The following is a 19,044-nucleotide window of genomic DNA, read 5'->3' on the forward strand; positions in this document are numbered from 1 at the left end:
AGTTCCCAAAGCGTTTTCCCAGGGTTATTCCCATAAAGCTGCCCAGAAAACAACATTTGGGTGGAACAGGGGGAAAGGGTGACAGCCCTATCACAGAATCCCAGGAGGGTTTGGTTTGGAAGGCACCTCAAAGCCCATCTTTCTTTGCCCCCTGCCATGGGCAGGGCACCTTCCACTATCCCAGGCTGCTCCAAACCTGGTCCAACCAGGCCCTGGACACTTCCAGGGATCCAGGAGCAGCCACAGTTTCTCTGGGGAATCCATTCAAGGGGCTCATCATCCTCACAGGGAGGAAACCGAAGCAGCAGCCAGGAAAAAGGCCCCAAACCAAGCCCAAGCAATGCAAACCCAAATGCCCCTCTTTAGAAGACAATTACACAATATAAAAACACATTTCACTATCTAATGGAAACATTCCTCGATGAGAATATTCTTTTAATTAGGGAAGGGTAGAAGAACCTTTGTGATTTCTAACACAAGTTTCTGCTTGACAAGTAAAGAGTTCTCAGGACCCTGTCCATAACACAGAGGGGTTTCTCATCCCAAATATGCCAAGTCCGCATTCCCAGCAAACCCCCATAACAACACCCAATGGCTTTGTCCCCTCCACCCCAAAAACAACGCTGAGCTGTGGTGTCTTAAGCTGCAGAACAAGCCACACACCTGAAGGATAAAAGCCTGGCTAACTAGCAGAGTGGGAACACTTAGGTGGTCTGCATGGAAAAGCACTTCCAGCTGCTGCCTCGGTTCCACCAGGAGCTGCAGCCGCTGCACAAAGCTTCAGTCTGGGTTGGATTAGTTGCACATGTGTGCTGTGAGAGGACCAAAGACATGACTAACAAACATTTGGTGCACACTGGAGTAAGGACATACAACATGTTATGGACAGGACACCGCTGGGCCCACATTAAGTGCGTCCCTGTCATGGGGCCATCCAGGAGCCTGCTGTGTTCCCAGAAGGACATCCACACTCCCACGGCCCTTTGTAAACACCAACCGTGTTGCTCCTGCAGGGAATCAGGCTGGCTTGTGGTTGCCCATCCAGTGATTATGATCCTCTCTGGCTGCCAGTGTAGGTACAAACAGAGGGCAGGGTTGAGAAAAGCAGGCTCTGGAGCAGTTTTAAAATGGAGTTTGAAAGTTGTGATGTAGCTGGCGAGAAAAAAGTCTCCTCCCTGGCTGACAGTGCAGATTCCCTTCCACCTCTGTCCCACCAAAAGTGATGCTGGACATGACTGTGTCTCCACAGGGGACAGCTGGTGTTAGGTCAGCTCTAATTGTTTATTCTCCAAGCTCAGAGGGTAAAGAAAATCTACTAAGACGTCCTGATGAGTGGGGACCTCTCTTCTTCCGTGCTCTGGAAGAACAAAACCACAGCAAGTTAAAGAGAGACCTTTCACCGTATGCAGCTGGGCTGCCTAGACTCCAAGCAGGGAAAAAAAAAAGCTCCTACTTCTAAGGACAATTCTCTCTAAGAGAGCCAGGGCAGCACTAAGAAAGCACCAGAGGGTGGGTGGCAGCTTGGGCAGGGACCTGATGTAGCCCCTGACACAGGAGGGAAAGCCGGAACCACCCAAGGATCACAAGAAGAGCTGCAAACTGCTGGATTACCTCTGTTCGCAGGAAAAGCAACAAAAAGCAAAGCAGGAAAAACATGGAATGCAGGTGCCCCTTTGTCATTTTGACCACTGAAGAGTGTTCCAGCACATCCTAGAGAGCTGTTTTGAAGGCTGTGCATGATGGGTGGGGCAGGAATTCCCAGAACAGGCCTTGGATAGTGGGACAGATTGACACCGTGGCTGAGCTGCTGACAACACAGGCAGGCTGGGGAGGAGAGGGAGAGGGGTTGCTCCTGCACAGGAGACTGAAGTACAGTCCCATGGGGATGGGATGGCAGTGGGACCCACTGATCCAGAGGGGTCCCCAAGGCACAGAGGGAAGTTTTAAGACAGCATTTAGGGAACACCAAACACACAAGAGCATAGTAAGGCCACAGCAACTATGAGGAGAAAACAGCCTCCTAGAGAACCCAGGCTATTCCTCTAACCAAAGGTTCCACACTTGGTGTCATCTGAACCCTGTGATGGTGACACGTTGGCATCAGCTCTTGCCCTGACAGGCACCTTGATGCCAGTGTGTCATATTGGGACAGAACTTCTCATAAACAGATTGACAGGCTGTCTTGTAAATAGACAATACTGCAGAATATTTCCTGCTTGCTGTTGGTGCAATTCATTTGTTCTTCAGCCATAAATTTGCATTATGATTCTGGAAAATAATCCACTGGCACAACGCAGTTCTTCTGCTGAGAACAGCAGCTAAATCTGCGCTCAAATATGGTGGAGTTTTTGCATCTTATTCTTCAGGGTCCTCTAGACAGGCTGATTTATTTCACTACTGTTGTTAAGGGAACTGGGCACAGAGACAGGACCCGCCTTACCAGGCTTCTCAGATTAACTCCGCTCCTTTGCTTTGGCGTGTTTATTCTGAGTCTATTAAAGCTTCCCCTCCCTAGAAAGGTCATTCCCAACAAAAACAATATAAAAACATGTGCAGAAGGACACCAAAAGGTAAAGTCAACCATAAAGAAAAAATCAAATGCAGGCAGATGGACAGCAAGAGAAGTCAAATCCAAGAGCTGCTTACCTCTTCACTTGTCCCCTGAGACCTGCATGCCAGCACAATGAAAACAATCCCAAACACAATCCCCAGAGCCATGATTACAAAAGGGATCCCAGTCACAACACTGGCTTCCAGCAGGACATGCCTGAGTTTGCTGGCAGATGCTTCATCAATCAGAACACTCTGGAGCAGAGAGAGATTATGAGAAAAAAAGATAGTTTATTTATTACTGTGCTTTCTATAACATCACTTTTGTGAAGGGCAGAGAAACAACATTCCCACAACTCTCCACCCCAGCTTCACTGCTTCCTGACATACTTTCCCCCTAAATTTCTTCCTGGGGGCAGAGGGATCACCTAGACTGTATTTCAAAAGAAAACAGGGATTTAAAACTTTTGTTCTAGGAATGGACTAATACCAGTGGATTCAGTGATCCAACTACAGCACAGGAACATTCACAACAGATGATTCAAAAAAAGCTGTGATCTCCTGAAGTCCTGCCTCTGTCTGAGCACCCCTTTTCCTCATGGCCAACTCCTTTGAGTTTAAAAGGAGTGGCTGACTGAGAGTGTTTGGCAGGGCTGACACTACAACAAGCAGCAGGAGGGTGTTAGTTAAGAAACAGCAACAGCTTCCTACCTATCGCTCTACAAACAACAAGAAAATAGCATTTTCTTCTCTGGCTAGCTCAGAGGGTATTTCTGCAAGCATTAACATGCCACAATGCTGGAAAGACATAGCAAAACTATTTACCTCATTTACATACATCACTGGGAAAATCAGCGTTCGGATATTGCCAGTTTCACTGTGTGAGAAAAAAAAAATGGGTTTGGAATTTTTCCACCTGAGGGTTGTGAAGACAGATTATACAAGAACAATGAATGAGGGAAGTGTCCCTAAGAAACCTCTGGGCTGTTCCTTTTTGCTGTGGATTTTCATATCCCTGCTGGAGTAGGACAATCTCAATCACACAGATGGATAAATTCTGGTTTGGCAGCAGGGTGTACTTTGGGACTTGGTGGGCAGTGAAAGACAGGGATCCATCCAGGGCTCATTAGTAACTGAGTGACAGATTTGTGCCAGGCAGCAGGAATTTAGCTAAGCTGATGGTGAAGGTTACTGCTATTTGTAAAACACAGGAACTATTGTCTAAGCAACATGGGCACAGCAGCAAAAATCCCTCAACAGTTGGCACATGTGGAATCTCAGCTCAGGCAGGAGTTGTGTTACTGTGACAGCTCCTGGACACTGGGAAACAAGCCTTAAGAACACCACTGAGTCTCCCACAGAGACTGGGCAGATAAAATGCTTCTGTTGTAGATATTACAGCCAAGCTGTGCCAATAAATATCAAGAGGAGTAGCTACCATACAGCATTCTTGACCCTGCAGGTGGAACCACAGAATCTGCTTGATCTGTGAGAGGAGAGCACACTGCCCCTTAGAACTGAGACTTGACTGGACTTCTCTCTCTCACACACTTGCTCTCTCCAACCCATATACCTTGAGAAATGGAACACTGCAGAAAAAAAATCATGCTGAGTATCAGTATAGATATGAGACTCCAGCCAGCAGCAGAGAACACTCACAAAAATTCAGGTAATTTTCGGACGTGAACATTGACCTGCATCCGCTTGGCTGCCTGCAAGACGAGCCCTGTCAGCTGAGGAATAAAAGAGATCAGTGTTAAAAAAAGCCATAAAGGTGAAAGAATGAGAACTGTGAGAATGCAGGAAGAACCTGGTACACACCACACAGCAGGATCTGCACTGGTCCTTAGGAGAGGAGCTGTGGAACTTCCTCCTGCTTTAGCTCCACATAACAGCCTGATGAGTCAGAGCTCTGTTTCTGTAAACCAGGCAGGTTGTGATTGTGCTCTTTTCATCAACCCACATTTGTTTGTGGGAGTGTAGAGATCACTGCTGTACCCGTTTTTGGCCAGGAGAGAATTAATTTTCTCCACATGAGCTGGTATCAGGCTGTGTTTTGGAACTGTGATGAAAACAGCTTGGGTAACCCAGGGATGTTTCAGTGATTGCTGAGCAGTGCTTGCACAGCTCCAGGCTTTTTCTGTTTTTCACATTGCCCTGCCAGTGAGTGGGTGTGTGAGACACTGGGAGGGGACAGAACAGCTGACCCAAAGTGCCCAAAGGGATGTCCCACTCCAGCCAGCATCATGGAACTACTACAGATTCCTTGAGGCCAACGGGACTACGCCAATACACACCATCCAAGGAGGTGACCTAAACCCAGGTGCTTGGATCCATTCACGTATAGAACACTTGAAAAAAGGCTGCACTTACAGGATTGATGTCTAGAAAGGTCTCATGGTATTCTTTTCTAGGATGCATGCCCTCTATGTCCTCTACAAACTTTGGATCCGCCTGGTAAAAATGTGGAGCTGACAGAAATATTGGAGCACCTGGAATGTGAAAACACCAAGCCATCAGAAAGGAAAAAAAAAAAAAAAAAAAAAAGCCAAGCAGGACTTGGGGAAGCCTTGGAGGACCTCATGGCTCTGAGCCGTTTACAGAGAAGAGAAGGGGCCCTTGTGGAGCTGCAAACCCTCCCATCTCTGGGCCAAGCCCCTCGCCCCCGTGGCTGGGCCGTACCCTGCCTGCAGACACTGACGTTGAGCACGCCGGTGCCAGGGCAGTTCCCAGCGGGCACGCAGAAGCCGGCGTTGGCCGGGTTCACTGAGACGTTGGCAAACACCATGGAAGAGGGCACGAAGCGGAACGTGGGCACCCCGGCCACGGCTCCCGAGCTGTCGTACACGAGGAACAGGGACCTGCAGGCAAGCAGAGCAAAGCCAGGTGTGTCAGGCTGCAGCAGGCACTGAGTCCAGCTGCCCGTGTCTCCCTGCTGATGCCTGTGTGTCTGCCCTGGTTTGCATTCCCAGTGCTTTCTGATTGGAATTTAATGGGCTCTGATCAGCAAACACACAAAACAGACAGTTCCCATGTCACTGCTCATGTTGTGTGAGTGCTGGTACCTCTGCTGAGAGGGAACAGGAAAGGAACATGGTCATGGAAAGACAGATCAATCTGAATTTAGCATGTCCTGAATTTAGCCTAACACACGTCTGTATTGATTCAAATAATTTCAGAATGGTCTCGTTCTTCACACACCGGGAAATCAGCAAGAGCGGAGACAAGGTGTTACTTAAGGAAGGAAACACCAAGATTTCCTTGGTACACTTCAGACAGCATCATGTAAAGTCATAAATCTCTGAAGAGGGCAACCTGGGTTCTCTAAGAAAGCACAGGACAGAGAAAAACTTTTGAGGAAAGAAGCTTAAGGAAAGTTCATTTAAATCCTTCCATTCCCCTTGTTACTAGCCTTGCAGTCCAGTCTGTCCTTGCAGTTTTCTTCCAAATCTTCACCTCACAAATCTTCATTTTCAAATAACACACCCTTAACTGAAGATTGGGAGGTTTTTTCCCTAACTCTCATCCTTCCCACCACGAATAAATGCAGAACACTGCGACTGTTAAATGAAATCACAGGAGAACCACCAGCCTAACATGACATCTCAAGAGGAATGGACATAAACGCTCTACTTTGATGCCTGAGTGCCACTGTCTTCTCCTTACCTGCAGAAATCAGAAGAAAATATGTAAATTTTCTCATCTTTGCTGATCAGCGGGTGAAAGGATGTCCCATCTGTGCCATTGATCATGTTACACGCCTCTGTTGTCCACCAGCTCAAGGACCTGAAGAAAGGGAAGCAAAGAGAGCAAGAGCTAAAAGATGTCCGAGCAGCAGCCAGGCAATGCCAGCTCCTGGCCTAAGCAAATGGGAATCAGACCTGTACAGTGCCAATTCCTCCTGCCTCAGCCCTGCTAACAAGAAAAGGGATTGAGATGGGTTGCACTTGCATTCTCTTTAAACTGGTACCAGGCAAGCAAGGGGCAGATTCTGACAGAGGCATCAGTACACTGAAAAACTTACTCTTTTCCTTTCCACTCCACAATCCTGGAGAAGTTCAGGTAGTTCGTTTCCCCACTCAGGAAAACATATTCTCCATCATCAGTTCCGTTCATCTGCAAACAGATACAGGAGCTTTCAGTGGCTCCACCCATCCTGTGGCACCTGGCTGGTCACTGCAATGGGGTGGCAGGACTTGAAGTTGCCACCAGTCCAAATTCACCCCAGCAGTGATGGACTGCTCCTGAGAACTGTGCAGTTCATGGAACTCCACCTTGAACAGGAGCAAGGTGGAAGTGACCAGGCAGGACCCTTACACCTCCCAAAGGCAGGAAATACAACACACCCGATGAGTGTTTTCTCACTTTGAGAGCTGCCCCAGAGTAAAGACCCCTCAGGAAGAAAATAGCCTCAGCACTGCAGACATCTCCAAGAAGCAAAGATTCCCACCAGACCAAAATGACATGCAATGACCAGAAACATTCCTGTGCAAGCCAGGAATGGCTCCAGCACAGAATAACATCCAATTTCAGTCAATTACTAAGGAAATCACGACATTTTTCTAGTAGTTTGCACAACTGGCTCCATGAAGTCCATGTTACTCAAGCAAGCATAGGGCAAGAGTGGAGGGGGTTGTCCTTGGAAAGCTTATCCATACCTCCCATCCAGTGCCAAGATGCAGCTAAACTGAAGAGGGAGCACTTCTTTGCTATCCCTACCTCCTGGCTCAGTCCAGGCATACTCTGTAGCAGTGCCATCATTCCCCAGGGAAAGCACCAGCAGCTGTGTGTTGGAACCCTGAGCACTGAGAATTTTAGGCTTTCTGTGCTGACAAGCACTGACCCCCAAGAAAACACTGCATTTGACCTGAGGCCGTGGAAGAGACTTCCAAAATTGACTGATAGCACTGGGATTATGGGTGTGTAGTTTGAATAGAAGTGTGTAATGTCACAGGGTGGAAAACTTAGAGTTTAAGGTTTTAGAATATAGTAATACACATATAAAGCAAGATGGAGGTTTAGGGCATTGGCTAAGTTCTTCTTTCACCTTCTTTTTCATGGATCTATGTGGTATCTTGTAATTGGGTAGAAAAGTCTGCATTGCAGGTCTCTGGTGGTTGGTTATTGGGTTAAAAGCAAAATAATTTAGGTGCTATTTCTTAATTGGACAGTTTGTGCTTAAAAGACCTTGTAGAGAGATAGAGACAGAGCCATTTTTCACCTTGGTAGCTAGAACCCACGACTTGTGACACTGTACTATAGGTAAGAAATAATAAACATCTGAATCTGAACTCGAAATCCATCTCTCAAGCATTTAGTACCGGTTCTAACAGAAAAGAAAATCAAGAAACCCACAGGCATGGCCATCTGTTACCTTGCTGAAGAGCCCAAAAACAGGATCGATCTCAGGATGCAGGACATGGATGGTGGACAACAGCCTGTCCTTGTAGCCCCACAGCAGCTCGTGCACACTGCGGACAGTGAACAGGGACTCCTGGTACAGAAGCAGCAGCACCTCCGTGGCAAACTGCAGAGGGGTTGACCTGGTCCACTCCATGGCAGTCTGCCAGGGCATTGGAATGTGGGAGAAATGGTCAGTTACTGGGGAATAAATGATCAGCTGCATCCAGACACAGACACTTTCCACCACTACACATTCATTTCCCCAAAATTCAAACACTAGTAACGTTTATTTCCTTTCCAGCTGACGAGTGGGCTTACAACAGGGCTTTAAAGAGGTCATAACAAAAGAAGGGCATTTCTTTGGGCTAACCAATCTGTGGTTCTTCTCATACTCCCTGTTACAGTACATCACAGCCAAAAATCTGAAGGAGAAAGAATCCTTACCACCACAAGATGCCTGGGAGGAATTGAAAACACAATGTCTGTATTGTCTGCATCTTTCAGCAACCTGAGTCCTATCTACTACTATACAGGGCATTTCTGTACTCCTTTGTAAAATCAGGCATTTTTGGAAATGCTGGGGATAAAATTGAAATGAAAGTACCCTGCAACTGAAACTAAACCAGGGTGGAGAGTAAAGGCTGAATCATACCCCCAGATACTGGAGTACTGCCTGACTGCCTCTGGAAGCTGTGACAGCTTTGGATCTGCTCAGTCTCATGCTATCTCAGTACAAGACCAAAATAATGGTCAGCTCACCATGAGACTTTTTTACCTAGCACAATCTGAAGGTGCATTTCTGACTTTAATATTTTGAGAGGTCCTTTTCATTCAGCTCTGCCTGAAACTGCTCTACTGTAGTTTGTTTCTGGTTTGAGAAGCAGACGTGGAGGCAGCTTCTCCAATTTTGACAAAATAACCCCAAGCATTCCTCCTAGGCATTTGACATCACTAACTCCCTGGTTTCACTGACTCGTGGAAGCCCAGCAAGCCTGATTTCCCCTTGTCCCTGGAGAGTTGTGGTCTTGTAGCACCAGAGGAAGACACTAATACTGCAGAAGTATGAGGACAGGGAGGAACAAAATAAGCCCCTCCCCACAGTCCAGCCCGAAGCTGAGAGCAGCATCTGCACAGGACATGAGCTGCCTCTCTTGTTCTTCCATCACAGTTGTCTACCACAAAGGTAGAGTCAGGATGAAGCAACACACTGCTCCTTCTGAAGTGTGTCAGGATGAATTCCAAGCAGGAATGAAAGAGAACTCACCACTGCAGGAATATTTACTGTCCTGATCAGGTCCACTTCAGGATCTCCCACTGACTTCTGAGGTTCAAATACATAAGTCTTTGGGTTTAGAGCAGACACTTTGGTTCCATTGTCCAAAAACTGGATGTGCACTCTTGGCCTGTATTCCCTGAAAGACAAGAGTTTGTTCCCTAATCAAGCTAAACAAGTAGGCACAGCATTAATTGCAATTAACTTATGCCTGTTCTACTGCTTAAAGCACATAAAGGGTAGCATTTTCAGTTCTTTGGAAGTAGATTCTCTCACTGACAAAAAATCCTCGCTGTATCAGTGTGAGCTGAGTCAGACCTCGCAGGGTGTTTCCAAAAATACCACCCTGAGTGTTAATTGCACTTCATATTTTTGCCTCATCTTTAAAAACCTCAAAGAAGGACAATTTCAGACAGCTCAGAAGGATTTAGAGGCACCATATATGAGACTGCCCTTGAAGTCCATTTTGAAAATGAAACTTTTGCCTCTGCTGCAGGCAAAATTCACTCCCAGAAATAAGCAGGCTGCATGTGTGATGGGCCTGACCTAAGAACCCACCAGAATCCTTCTGCTGGCTTCAGAGCTCTTGGCACTAGGGCTTCCACGTGGCATAATCACAGGACAAGCCTCATTTTAGTTCTCCTCCTTTAATTCTCGAGTAGGAATCCTGGGCACAACAGAAATTCAACTGAATTTTTGCTGTTCACTACCCATGGCCTAGGAGGTTGCTGCTGTTCCTGTCTAAGCACTCAGACAGCAGGATAAAACTGAGGATTGCTGACAAACCAGCCCAACTGGCAAGGAACATCAAATGCTACCTGCTGGCCCGATGAGAAAGTCAGATCCTAATTACCCTGAAACACATGTCAGGCGCACAGCTCCATTTTCACTGCCATTAGCACTTTACCAACCAGGATTCTGCAGCAGTCCAGAACAGGCTGACACACATGTGTCTCCAGGACACCCCGAAAGGGAAATGGCAGGTGGGCTGCTCACCACTTGGCACACACAGGAGGTGAAATTCCCCATTTCCTCAGCCTGCAGTGACTCAGCAGGCTGTTGACTTTCACATTTTCCTGGGCAAATTTCAAGTCACAAGACACAAGGGAGAATTGTTCTGCCAGATGTTGTACTCTGATGTTCTGCATTCAGTTTGGATCGAGATTCTGTCCTGACTGCACTGGATCCATCAGTGCAGCTTCACAACAGGCTGCATTACTCTGGCTCAGCTTTCTCATTGCTTTAAAGCAAACCGGAAAGGCCTGTTATTAGAAACTAGCCACTTCCCATATTTCTTACCCAAACAGTGTTTCTACCACTCCCCAGCATCCCTGCCACCCAGGAGGATCATTTTGGTCTGGCAACACTTCCAGCTCGACTTAGCAAGAGCCTCTTGGACAGCAATCTATTTTATACCCCAGGGCTGGAACTGAGGGGATGGAAATGGACAGCTGTGAAATGCCTTCCTGAAATAGGCCAAGAGTAACCTGAGACACCTCTCCAGCTCTGGAGAGGAAAATAATACTCCCTGATGAGGGATATGAATAGGAGGCTCTAAGATGTTGAAGTTTAAAAGTTGTAAATGTATGCAAGACCAGACAATATTCCAGTGTTCTTTGGGACTCAGCAGGCTTGGGCACATAAGAAGCTTGCACTCTGTAATTACTTATTTTACATGCTGCCAGTTCAACTTTCAGGATTTAAAAACATGGGCACTACTAAGTTTTTGTTACGGAATCTGCTCAAGTGCTTTACAGGGTCTGCTGGTGAAAACTCTGAGCTGCAGAAGAGACTCTTGAGCCCTCCCACCTCCTTCCTGTCATTGACTGCATTTTTTCCCTCTGCTTGTCTGGCCCAATTTGTTCCCCAAACACCCTGTTTTACAAAAACCCAGAGCCATGCACTTCATGTTAGGGCTTTTTAGGTGTTCTGCCACATGCTGAAGCCAAACGAGTCTTCAATGCTTTGCTACACAGGGCCTGTGAAAGCAGCTGGACATTTCTTCCCTGGCTGTAGTGTGGCTGGAACATCCCTCCCTGCCCCAGCCACTGCTGACAGCCTGCTGCAGCCACAGCCAGGCGAAGGTCATGGAATCTGCTGATAGAGAGCCCTCCACTTCCTAACTTCTCCTTCCTCTATCAGACAGAGCAGAGCACAGGGGAATCCTGTCCAGACATGCCAGAATCAGGCTAAGCAAACAAGCCAGAAGCAACTGGAATGTGCAGCTTCTTTACTTCCCTCCCTGTCCCACCAAGAGCATTGCAGGGAGGGCTGGCGTCAGGGACCCACTCGCAGCCGGCCCATGGCGTGGGATGCAGGGAAAGGCTCTCCTAGCAAACCAGCAGCTCAGGCTGGGCCTCCCCGGGGGCAGGGACCAGCCCAGCCCCATCCAGCCTGCTGAGCTCCTTCCTGGACAAGATGCAGCCTCCCAAACCAGGCTGCGTGTGACACCCAGGAGAGACTCGGAGCTAAGGAAAGGGAAAAGAAGAAGCTGGCAAAGAGGACTGAATATCAGCCTTGTGTGGTTCCTGCAGCTCTGGGAACCCTGGAGCTGTTGACCTTCCTGACACAGAACACATTGCTGACTAATGCCCAGTGTTACGCTACAAAAACCTGAAGTAAAGCTTGGGAACTTGAGAGCTTGTGCATCATCTTTTCTCCAGCTCTACTGGCTCATGTAATAGCAGGGATTTTGCCAAAGTACCACATGGAATTTGCCAGGGCTCAACAGACACAGGACTAGAATACAGAGGAGACAGGGAGGGGATAGTTGGCAGAGAGAGAAGCAAAGATGAGGTGTGGGAGGAAGGAAACTGAAAGGCAAGAGATAATGCAGAAACCAAGGTTCCCACAAAAGCTCTCTCGCTTTCCTTCCAGCATTTATTCAAATACCAAGAGATTCTGATAATTTTGCAGCTTAGGTAAAGACAGCTCCTGGCACTGAGCCAGTGTCCAGCATGGATAAGCCTGTGTGACCAGAAATGAGGCTGACAGTCAGGAATCCACTTTCTTGCCACCTTGTGGTGATAGACTTCCTTATAATGCCAGGACTCCCAGGACAACAGCCCTTTCTGCCACAGGCCTGCTTCTGGTATACACAGCTGCAGGCAGCTGAGCAGAGCACAGCTCTGAAGGAAAACTCGTTTGTAAGGTGATTTTAAAATCTCTCTGTGCCACACAGGACAGCTCTAGGACCTGGCCAATATCTAACACTGCACACGGCCTTAGTAAATCCCTCATTAAAAAACGACAGATAGGTTTCAAACCTAAGCAGGTTTTTCAGTAAGGGTTGGTTCAGGAAGACCCTTTCAGTACCACTCTAAGTGTTTTTCAGGTCAAATTTTACCTATGTGGATGGTGCAACTCCATCCAGCTAGGAACCAACTCCTGAGCGAGCACAAGTCACACTCTTGTGCAACACTCCCCTCCCCATCCTACCAAACATCACCCAGCCCACAAGACAGCAGGCCAGGATGCATCAGCTTCCTCTGTGTCCAGCAGTGAAGAACAGCAGCACACCAGCAAAACTTGGCCGACAATCTGACAGAAGTCACTGTGTTCATCTGAAAGCAGCTGCATGTGTTAGTGCTGTCTGTGTGGGCTGTGACCATGCTCTCCTGGATAAACCTTCCCTCACACATTAACACCTAAGTTTTATCCTAGAACGGGATCCCAAACCTTCTGGATTCCTCACACAGCACAGTTTTTGTCAAGTGTGGAACTCCTGAGAGGGTCCTACCTGTAGGTGTACGGTCCTATTTCCTCTAGAAGAGGAGAAGCACCTTGGAGCACTTCCAAAGGATTTGTTACATTAAAGAAGTAGAACTGCATGTAGACTGGAGGGGGAGGGTCCTCCCAGGCCTCAAAGGTTTCCGTGCCATTCTTCAAGACTGTTCCCTGAAACAAGAGAAAGGCAGATCAGCTGCTAATGCTACCACACTGCATAATACTGACAGGAAAGAGAGGAATTCCACGCCTTGGGAACAAGCACAGGCAGAAGGACTTGAGACCCCAGTTCTAGATCTGCTTTACTCAGAAGCAGCTCTCTCAGTATCAACCAGCCCAGGCACCTGCTCTCCTGGCCACAGGCCAGGGGCAGCACTGGTTGGTTTGTAGTTCCACTTCTCCCCACAGGCAATTCTGCCTGACATTTTTCAGAATGGAGACTGATCAGTTATTACTCAGCAATCCTGCCTCCTTTCCTGCATCAGTAAAAACTGCCCCCTGGTGCAAGACACCACAAAACGTGCCAGCATTACAGATAAAAGTACAGCTCAGTGTTGGGAGGCCAAAAGAGCCCTGGCCTCGATGATTTCTTTGCCCCAGAATGTCAGATTCCAACACAGCTGTGAGATGCTGTCTCCAAAGCAATTAGATTTTGTTTTCCACTGGCCTGTGAGAAAAATTGTGAATGACAAATTTCTTTCACGTAGGCACTCTAGGATTTGCTCCTTTCCAAGGTCTTGAGTAGGGGAAAGACTGTTTGCCCTCTGTCTTTAATTTCTTTCCTACACCAATGTCAGCACATGCATCTCCAGACCCACAGTCTGTCAGTCTATTTTGTAACCAAGCTACAAACCATTATTTTATAACAGAAGAACTTAAGAAACTAAACACTAATTCCCTTACCTCCATAATACTCCTTATCAGTACATACATGTTATATGAAAAGTCACAACCACACCTGTCACATGTAGAGCTCCGTAACAGAGGTCTCCATCTCTCACTTTATTACTACCCCATTTTGGATAAAATTCATCCTGCCTATAAAGCATCCTCACCACCAAAATCAAGGTTTGTCATGTAGTTAGAACTCTGGAACTGCTTCAGTGGTCACACAGAGAAATCTGGCTCACAGAGTGAATTTTCAGGAATAAACACAAAGAATAGTCTATCTTTGAAAAACACATCACCTGTAGGCAGAAGAAAGGGAGGAGGGGAATGATTTGCAATTAAATGGGTCTCATCAACACTCATTCTTTTTATTCTTCGGAGAAAACAAGTGGAATATTGTGAGTGGAAGCTCAGAAGCTGGGCAGGCTGGACAGCTGCCAGCTCATGGTCAATCTTCATGGGGTCTTATCAGCCACAGTTGCCTCAGGACTCATTCTTGGCCTGCCTACAGGAGCCGTTTTCTCTCCATGTAGACTTTAATTTTGAAGGATGAGATAGAGAGAAGACTGTTTCAAAGACAAATTTATTGGCAGGAGCTTGGCATTGCAGGAGTAATGCTGAATGGCAGTGAGAGCCAGCCCAACTGGTGGCATTTGCACTTGCAGCCTGCTTTCCCCGTGGGATTAAATCCTATCTAGTCTGTGCACATCTCAAAAATGAATGTGTTTCACGTTTGAGGAGCTTGGAGCATTTCTGGAACTACTAACACCTCACATATACAACTTTCTACACAGCCTGATACTTTTGATGCTTTTGCTGTTTTCTTATGATTTATGCCAAGGAGATTCATCTCTGTATTCACAAGTATTCATTGGTCATATTTATTCCAGATTTATTTCTTGGATTGCATGGCACAATTTGCATCTCCCACAGAAATTAAGTGTCTATTTATAGCTCTGTACAGTGACAGCAAACCCAGATTCACAAACTTCTGAGCTGGATTCAGAGAGACTCCCAAAAACCATCAAATAATGAAATATGGTAAGCACTTCTGATTTTTCACCAAATGTTACCAGGGATATTTCAGTCTATCACATGATATTACAAGGACATCAGGGCTGCTCCTTTCCAAGTGGAGTCCACGCTCATTTCCAGTGTTCTAAAGCACCCTTCCTGGTGACTGTATTTATCAGCCAGCCCTGAACTCTCAGCTCTCTCATTTGCTGCTGTTTCCTTGCCTGGTCTGTGCTTTACAAACAGGAAATAAAAAAATGGAGCTTTCCCTCCGAAATATAACTGCTACTGGCAGTGATGGTGGGAGTGAGAAATGGTACTGAACATTTCTGAAACCTTCACAGAGAATTATTATTATTATTATTATTATTATTATTATTATTATTTCCTAGAACCCCTAAATGTTTTAATTCAAAGACGCACTTTCATGTGTTCATATATGACAGAGTTTAACTGCAACTTGTTATGGTGATGGGGTAAGCATTCAGACCAACATGAGCAGACCTCTTTACTCCTACACCTTCAGAATGCCCTGCCGCAAAGCAGCATTCCAATGGACCCTTCAGCTGGGCCTTCATACTAAACTCGCCTGAAAGCCTCCAGTATTTTGCATTAAACAACATCAGAAAAAAAAAAAAAAAAAAATCAATACATCGACTAAATCAAGGAGAAAACATCTTCCTTGTCCTTTTGGGCCTGAAACATTCCAGCCAACTCAGCTCGAGAAATGGTTGGGCGACAAGTGCAGTGGAATTTCAAGGGGGTTGAAGAATAAGTGTTTTCTCAAATTATCAGCGTAAGGGACGTGGCATGAAGAAAACACCTGGGCGAAAGGACTGACTGACTTCCAAGTTTGAAATCAGGAGCACAGCTCAAAGATTGATTGTGTGTGTGTGTCCATATATATATGTATATAATATTAGGCTGTATTCATAACCTGCACACCTATGGCAGTAAATACTCCAACATCTACTCATAAGAGACCACAAGGCAACACCTCTGGCAGCTGGGAATGCCTTTCTCCTGGGAAAGGTTCATCCTTGTTCAGCATAGATTTTTTGCCATTACTCTCTAGAGTTTCAGGTGATAGGCCCTGATAACAAACATGTTTTCGGCCATCTGATTGGGATGGCATGTTTAGTTCACAAAAATACAGTGAAAATAGTAAACAAAGAATAAGTTTACAAGATTCTGAATGCTTTCTGGGAAAAGTGCTGCCAGTATTCTTGTCACAAACACATCTGCCCACTGATCTTCAAGGGGATGTGAAGTTTTACAGCAGGTTGGATTCCCACTCTTCCCAAACCCTCTCTGTATTCCAGATCCTGCCTTTGGCTGGAAAGGCTGTGGCACACAAGCCCCTGTGAAAGCAGAGCCATCCTCAGCAGTTCACACGTGCGGTTTGGAGACACAGGTGCTTCAGCTGTTCCAAAATATGGCTTTCCACTCCAGCTGCACTTGAGCCTGCAAAGACAGCCCCTCACTGTGAGGCAGCTCTGTCTCAGGACGGCTGAAAAGCCCTCAAAGGAACAGGAACTCCTTGCAAAACCCCAGGTCTTGCCCCATTTCAAAGGCAAATTGAGATTTGTCTATTTGCACAAGATTTTCTAAGCTATACACGTGGTTACACAAAGAGACAGCAGCTCTCTAGGCTACGCACAAATGAGGGGAAGCTCACATGGATTAAAGCAAATGTGGAAAGAAGCCAGATCAGCAGAGTGACTGGGAGCACCCTGCTTTGGGGCCCAAAGCTGCGCTTCCCCAGTCTGGGTGGGTGTGGCTACTGGAGAAGGCCCTCAGGGGGTTGGCAGCTCTCCCTGCAATCCAGATGTGTGCCAGCAGGAGCTGGAGAGCAGCAGGCAGGAAAAGACTGAGCTCTGGAAACTATCCTGCATTACTGCAAGCCTTGCTGAGCGAATACCAACTTGCTCTTACATAAGTCTCTGTTCCAGGGAAGGAGCAGCCGGGAGATAATACCCATAAGGAGGATCACCCTAATTCCTGACGGTCCTGCTCCAAACTACTGCTTTCGCCCCCCTCCTCTGGCAATAACAGCATGAAGAAAACTTGGAAGTAGAACTTCTGGGATGCAGAGGAAGGCAGACTCCTTCTCAAGGAGAGCCAAGATCAGAGGGATGGAGCTGCATTTCCAAGTGCCACAACCTGCTGTAAGCTCACTGACAAGCTAAAATTGCGCTTGGTAAACCAAACTGATTTGAGTTAAGCAATGCAGTTTCCATGGTAGGAAATGCTCCCTATCAACAGCCCAGAGGGAACAGTAGGTTAGGAGATCACAGATGATCTGGTCACCAGTTGAACAACAGCACTGGTCAAATCTCTTCACTGGTTAGCATTCCTGGTTTCTCTGTCAGAATGACAGAACTAAGATGATATTCCTCAGATAGATAAATTATTGTTAATTAAGAAAGGAATTCCAAGAGAGTTACTAACACACCTGACCCTTCTCACTGGATAAATGCACAGAGCCACTCTGGGAGAGAAACGAGAGCTTAGGGGAGCAGGAACAGCGCAGGCCTCTGCATCCACAGCAACGCCAGGATGGGTGTCCCCAAGTGTGGAACAACACGGCCAAACGCCTGGCTGCCACCACCCAGCCTCGGGAACTGGGAGACACCACGTGTCCCAGCCCACAGCACCCCTGGCCGTGCTCCAGAGGCACGAGTAAATGGAGCAGCAGAACAAGTATGAAAGCTGCAAGCAATTTATGACAAAGATGGCAAAAAGAAGGGGTGCTTTAGGTGCCCCCTGCTGCCCTCAGGTGCTGCTGCTCTGGAGAGGGCTCCTCGCTACAGCTGCGGCCCCCAGCCAGCAAAGCTGCCTCAAGAGGAGGTATTTTTATCCATTCTCACCCAATTTTTAGCCAGCCCAGGAACCAGTGCAGTCTGAGCTGCATTCTGAGCCCCAGCCCAGCCGGGTGGTGCTGGGCAGGGGGAGGTTCACGGCCCAGGGATGCTCCTGCGCACTCACCCACAGCTGCTGCAAGGAGGGAGCCAGCCCCCTCCCTCGCTATCTTCAGAAGGAATAAACCGGTAAACAAGGACCGAGACGGGTACGCGGTAATGCTTTTACCTGCTTCACCTGCAGATCCACCACTGTCTGGAAGACGTGCGCGACCAGCAAGGAGATGCTGGCGATCAGCAGCGTCATGGCCAAGACTCCCACGGTGACGAGACACAGCGACTTCATGGCTGCTCCTGCTGCTGCTGCCGCCGAGCAGGGACGACGGGGCTCGCCGGGCTCGGGCTCCGGGGGCGGGCACACCGCGGGCCCCGCCCGACAGCGCCGGGAGGAGCCACCGCCTGCCCGCCCGCCCCTCCGCGCCGCAGCCGCCGCGGCTTCCCGGGGGATGCTCTGCCCGGGCTACTCTCCCGGGGGCATGCTCTGCCCGGGATGCTCTGCCCGGGGGGATGCTCTGCCCGGGGGGATGCTCTGCCCGGGGGGATGCTCTGCCCGGGCTACTCTCCCGGGGGGAAGGCTCTGCCCGGGGGGATGCTCTGCCCGGGGGGATGCTCTGCCCGGGGGGATGCTCTGCCCGGGGGGATGCTCTGCCCGGGCTACTCTCCCGGGGGGATGCTCTCCCGGCTCACTGGGGCCGGGACCACGTATCCCAAAGTAGCGAGGGGTGGTTCCTGCCTGCGAGGATGCGTGGCGCAGCCGGGAGCCTCCCGGCCGCTGGGGATGGCGCTGCTGGAGCGCCTCGCTCGGGGCGGCGGGCAGCGCCAAAGGACGTTCTGGAGAACAAGCGGAAGAATTCCACGGCAAGATTGTTGGGGGGAAACTTGCAGGGAGGGTAAAGCGCCTCTAGACTGGGTTAAGCATGGCAGGGAGCGGATTCTGCCTCAATTCAGCGCAGTCCAGCTGCCACTAACATAGTCAAGCCGCGCTTGAAAAAATAAATCAAATCAATGTACTTGCTTTTTCAAAAGCCAGTGGGATGTACTGCTCCGCATTCCCACCCATCACTGCCAGCAGGAGGGAAAGACCTGCGACAGAGGCGTTCCCAGCGATGGACCTCACCCTTTCCCCCAGCAGGCCCTTCCTGTGGCACGAAAGGAGGGAAAGCCCTGTGACACAGCGCTCCTGTCCCACGCCCCATCAGCAGGCTGCCGGCAGCACCGGTGTTTCCCAAGTTATGAGTCAGTTCCCTCTCCAAACCACGAGGCTGGCAG

General features: G+C 48.2%; 1 protein-coding gene across 2 annotated transcripts; it reads right to left on the reverse strand.

The window, feature by feature from the left end:
• Positions 1 to 418: 418 nt before the first annotated feature.
• On the reverse strand, positions 419 to 18,101 carry SCARB2 (scavenger receptor class B member 2). 2 transcript variants are annotated; one of them, XM_066318297.1, is made up of 13 exons: positions 17,945 to 18,090; positions 12,966 to 13,123; positions 9,218 to 9,365; positions 7,925 to 8,113; positions 6,575 to 6,666; positions 6,217 to 6,336; positions 5,233 to 5,411; positions 4,924 to 5,042; positions 4,210 to 4,283; positions 3,376 to 3,427; positions 2,647 to 2,805; positions 2,441 to 2,511; positions 419 to 1,357 (listed from the first exon to the last, which is right to left on the reverse strand). In XM_066318297.1, exons 1-12 carry the CDS (start codon positions 18,059 to 18,061, stop codon positions 2,482 to 2,484), a joined length of 1,437 nt encoding a protein of 478 aa, XP_066174394.1. In that variant the 5' UTR covers positions 18,062 to 18,090; the 3' UTR covers positions 419 to 1,357; positions 2,441 to 2,481. The 2 variants fall into 2 exon arrangements, with proteins under 2 accessions (XP_066174394.1, XP_066174395.1); XM_066318298.1 differs by lacking the exon at positions 2,441 to 2,511 and having other exon boundaries at positions 17,945 to 18,101.
• Between the last annotated feature and the right edge of the window lie 943 nt (positions 18,102 to 19,044).

Source organism: Sylvia atricapilla, chromosome 4, assembly GCF_009819655.1.
Source record: "Sylvia atricapilla isolate bSylAtr1 chromosome 4, bSylAtr1.pri, whole genome shotgun sequence".
In the NCBI taxonomy this organism is placed as follows: domain Eukaryota; kingdom Metazoa; phylum Chordata; class Aves; order Passeriformes; family Sylviidae; genus Sylvia; species Sylvia atricapilla.

Excerpts from the sequence above, each read along its gene's own strand:
- SCARB2 (XM_066318298.1), bottom strand. The coding sequence starts at position 18,061 with ATGAAGTCGCTGTGTCTCGTCACCGTGGGAGTCTTGGCCATGACGCTG. Across the intron at positions 5,043-5,232 it reads CGTCAGTGTCTGCAGGCAGG|GTGCTCCAATATTTCTGTCA; the intron begins GTACGGCCCAGC and ends TTCACATTCCAG. Across the intron at positions 1,358-2,646 it reads CTCAGGGGACAAGTGAAGAG|AGCACGGAAGAAGAGAGGTC; the intron begins GTAAGCAGCTCT and ends TTGTTCTTCCAG.